We start from the raw sequence: 4,555 nt of genomic DNA, 5'->3' as shown, positions 1-4,555 counted from the left end.
GGTCAGAGTCTGTCCTGGGTCAGAGTCTGTCCTGGGTCAGGGTCAGTCCTGGGTCAGGGTCAGTCCTGGGTTAGGGTCAGTCCTGGGTCAGAGTCTGTCCTGGGTCAGAGTCTGTCCTGGGTCAGAGTCTGTCCTGGGTCAGGGTCAGTCCTGGGTCAGGGTCTGACCGGGGTCAGGTTCTGACAGGTTCCTGTTTCCTGACGACAGGAAGTGAAAAGTTTCCAAAATAAACTGAGATGTTGAAGGAATGAATACCGGCAGTATTTTCCTTAAAGGAAGTGAACGTTTGACCGGCTGCCAGCCGCCAGGTGTTTGTTTACCTGCAGAAACAGGAAGTGGTCTTCAGCAGCATCTCAGGTGTGTCTACCTGCAGCCTGATGGCGGTCAGTCATGTGATCACTCAGCGCAGCTGAGACCGTTTTCAGCCCCAGCCGGATGTTCTGACAGGTTCTGGTGGAGCAAAGAAACCTGAGGGAGAAAATGTTTCTGTAAAAACCAGAAAATAAATAACTGTTAAAAACCTTTTCTTTGGTTTTTAGACTTTATTCAGTTACAGAAATACAAACAGTTTGTTTCCTCTCAGCTCAGAAATAAAACGATAGGAAACCAGCAGAACCACGACCCGCAGGAACTAATTATTAGTATTTTATTTTGAAATGTTTGCAGAAGGAATAATTCAGTGAAACAGGAAGTGAAGGAACTCTGGGAAACGTCGGGGAAACTCTCCGTTTGTAGAACTGAAGCAATAATTTCAGAAGTTTGGGGAAATGTTGTGATTCTTTGTTTTCTGTTTGTGGTTCACATATTTTAATCTTGAATTAATTCACTTTTTTGGGGACTGAAATGTGCTTTCTTTTAATTTAAAATGGCCTGCAGCTCTGTATATTATTAAGCAGTTTTTTATATTTACTTTTCAAAATAAAAGTCCATTTTTTATGAGTAGAAATGAATGTGTGAATATCAAGGTGTTATTTATTTCGACCACTTCCTGTAATCTTTATTTAAACGACACAACAAACGTCCCGTCCCAGCTGTCCTCCTGCCTCCCAGAGGACAGTAAACCGAGGCCCCGTCTGATGGTCCTGGTCCTCCATTATTCCAGCCCCACAACATGATGCAGCCACCACTATGCCTGACAGCTGGTTCAGTGTTCTCAGGTCTGAAAGCCTCACCTGGACTCGTCCAAACGTCCTTCTTGTCTCAGTCTTTGTCTCGTCTGACCATCAGACTGTCCTCCAGGAGACATTTGTCTCGTCCATGTGGACAGCTGCAGGTTTCAGTCCAGCTTGGAGGTTTTGGAGCTTCTTCCTTGGTCTTCTCAGTCCATGATGATGTAGAACTGTCTTCACCATGGACAGGGACTCTGGTGGACGGGGACACTGGTGGGCAGGGACACTGGAGGACAGGGACACTGGAGGACGGGGACACTGGTGGACAGGAACACTGGAGGACGGGGACACTGGTGGACAGGGACACTGGTGGACAGGAACACTGGAGGACGGGGACACTGAAGGACGGGGACACTGGAGGACAGGGACACTGGTGGGCGGGGACACTGGAGGACAGGGACACTGGAGGACGGGAACACTGGTGGACAGGAACACTGAAGGACGGGGACACTGGAGGACAGGGTCACTGATGGGCGGGGACACTGGAGGACAGGGACACTGGTGGGCGGGGACACTGGAGGACAGGGACACTGGAGGACGGGGACACTGGTGGACAGGAACACTGGAGGACAGGGTCACTGGTGGGCGGGGACACTGGTGGACAGGAACACTGGAGGACGGGGACACTGGTGGACAGGAACACTGGAGGACAGGGACACTGGTAGGCGGGGACACTGGAGGACAGGGACACTGGTGGGCAGGAACACTGGAGGACAGGGACACTGGAGGACGGGGACACTGGTGTTCCAGCAGGTTCTGGTTCCTGGACATCTCAGCAGAACCTGGTGAAGTGAGACTTCTCTGTTTGAACATTCAGAAGAAAACTGGAGGAAATCTGAGGTTCTTCTTGGACTCATCCCCAAGCAGCCTCAGCAGGGAGGGGAGGGAGACTGATTTGCATGTGAGTTGATCCCAGTAAAGCTCGGTACTCGACACTTTTCAGGTTGTTTTCTGAAACAAGAAGAGTTCAGTGGAAACAGTCTGGAGAGGCGGCTCGAGTCCCGCCGGACTTCCTGCTTCAAACGGACTCAATCAGCTTCTATTTAAAGGTTCTTTGGTTCCAGCCCTCCAAATGGAAATCAGGTTCTCGGCCTTTATCCTCTTTGTTCCCGTGAAGAGCTCTCCATCATCTCTTTCCTCCAGGCTGCCATCAGCTGACTTCAACCCTCTGGTCGGTAAAGAAGCTCTCAGACTCTGAGGAGTCTGGGTTCTGAGGCAGGAGAACCCAGACATGTGCATTTTCATTTTATTAACATTATTTAAATAGAAACAGACCAAAAAAACTAATTTCTGCAGCTTTGAGGAGCAAATCATCTAATCCACTCCATAAAATGTTTCCGTTCTAAAGGCTGCCTGCAGGAACCTGCAGGAACCTGAAGGCTGGTCTAAGAGCTGATTTACCACAGCTGCAGCTTCAGAACCGTTCTGGTTTTAAAGCAGAGAACTCAGAATAAATCAGAGTTTATCTGAGGACGCTCCGACTGTCTGCTGAGAGTTTCACTGTTTATTACTTTATTAAAGTCAGTCAGGAGGAGACAAATAAACCTGCAGTTCCATCATCTCTGAAGGAACTGGACCGGGTCCACAGACCGGGTCTTTGTCCCACATTTGGATCTGGTCTCCCTGTCTGGGATTTATGGAGAAAAGTCTTTTTTTAACCTGGTTGTTGTTGGAGGGGAGGAGCCGGGCTGTCCATGTGAGGACCTGCAGCTCCTTAAAGCTCTGAGCCGGACCCCAGACCAGACCTGACTGAGGACACGGTATGGAACAGCTGGGGACACTGGGACACGAAGGGACTTCAGCTTTTCCTCAGCCTGTCCAAGTCCAACACATCAGACACACCAAGGTAGGAACACAACTCAGGTGTGTGTGAGGGTGTGTAAGTGTGAGGGTGTGTGTGTGTGTGTGTGAGGGTGTGTAAGTGTGAGGGTGTGTGTGTGTGTGTGAGGGTGTGTGTGTGTGTGTGTGAGGGTGTTGGTTCTGAAAAGGACAAATAAAATTCATAAATTATTTGTTCGGTTCATGTTTCCTAATTAAAGAATAAAAACATTAAACAAGCAGGAAGTTAAAATCTGAATGTCAACATTAAAAAAATAAAGACAAAAAATGTATTTTTGCTTTAAATTCAAGTTAGCTGGGGTTCACAAGTGGTGGGCTGGGGGCCAAATCTGGACTCAGATCAGTTGTTGAATTTATTAGAATAAATAGTTTTAGTTGCACATGTTTTCCAGCATCTATGATTCAGTTAAAGTGCAGTTTTCCTCAGACTGACCCTAAACCAACACACACACACACACACCCTCACACACCTTCACACACACAAACTCCCTGGGATTTCTAACAGATGCCCCCTGGTGGTCACAGCTCACAGAAATCAGTGAATAAAATGTTTAATTTTATCTTTTAGCTACAAACCAAAGTGTTGTTTCTGTCGACAGATCTTCATCAACAATGAGTGGCACCTGTCAATCAGTGGGAGGACGTTTCCGACCTTTAACCCAGCGACAGGAGCCAGGATCTGTGATGTTCAGGAAGCAGACAAAGTGAGAAGATCTGATGACTTTCAAACCTGTTTAAGTCTGAAATCTGATGGTGTTTTCTCCGCCTGCTGCTCCTGCAGGAGGATGTCGATAAGGCGGTGGCAGCAGCCAGGGCAGCCAATCAGAGGGGCTCTTTGTGGAGGAGGATGGACGCATCGGACTGAGGGAGGATGCTGCACCGACTGGCTGATCTGATGGAGATGGACCGACTGCTGCTGGCTGTAAAATCATCTTTCTTTGCATCATCAACATTTAGGGTCAGAAGTTCTGCTGCTGGGTCTCAGGAAACTTACAGGAAGATTCAGAAAGTTTTAAAGAGTGGATCTGCTGCACACATTTTTATGAAATATAATGAATCAGTTTAGGAATAATCCGTCCAAATTAAAGCAGAACTGAAACCTGTTTCCTGGATCCCTCAGACCCTGGAGACTCTGAACACGGGGAAACCGTTCCTGCAGGCTTTCTTCACCGACCTGGAGGGCAGCATCAGAACCCTCCGCTACTACGCCGGCTGGGCCGATAAGATTCACGGAAAGAGTCTGTCTGTAGGTGAGGTTCTGGTCCAGAGTCCGAACGGGAACACAAAGGTTTGATGGACTGCTGCTTCAGCTTTCCTGGTGATAAGTCATGTTTTTCAAATCCTCTTGGATGGTGGAGCTCCTCTCGGATGGTGGAGCTCCTCTCAGATGGTGGAGCTCCTCTCGGATGGTGGAGCTCCTCTCAGATGGTGGAGCTCCTCTCAGATGGTGGAGCTCCTCTCGGATGGTGGAGCTCCTCTCAGATGGTGGAGCTCCTGCCGGATGGTGGAGCTCCTCTCAGATGGTGGAGCTCCTCTCAGATGGTGGA

General features: G+C 48.7%; 1 protein-coding gene across 1 annotated transcript; it reads left to right on the top strand.

Moving 5' to 3' along the window:
• Nucleotides 1-2,871: 2,871 nt before the first annotated feature.
• On the top strand, nucleotides 2,872-4,302 carry aldh1a3 (aldehyde dehydrogenase 1 family, member A3). Its single transcript, XM_017404783.2, is given in 4 exon segments — nucleotides 2,872-3,015; nucleotides 3,608-3,712; nucleotides 3,790-3,930; nucleotides 4,129-4,302. Coding segments are annotated over 4 exon segments (504 nt in total). The 5' UTR covers nucleotides 2,872-2,931.
• The last annotated feature ends 253 nt before the right edge of the window (nucleotides 4,303-4,555 follow it).

Source organism: Kryptolebias marmoratus, linkage group LG15 (genome assembly GCF_001649575.2).
Source record: "Kryptolebias marmoratus isolate JLee-2015 linkage group LG15, ASM164957v2, whole genome shotgun sequence".
NCBI classification, from domain to species: Eukaryota; Metazoa; Chordata; class Actinopteri; order Cyprinodontiformes; family Rivulidae; genus Kryptolebias; species Kryptolebias marmoratus.
The sequence above is the reverse complement of the archived record's forward strand: the minus strand, read 5'-3'. Positions and strand labels throughout refer to the sequence as shown.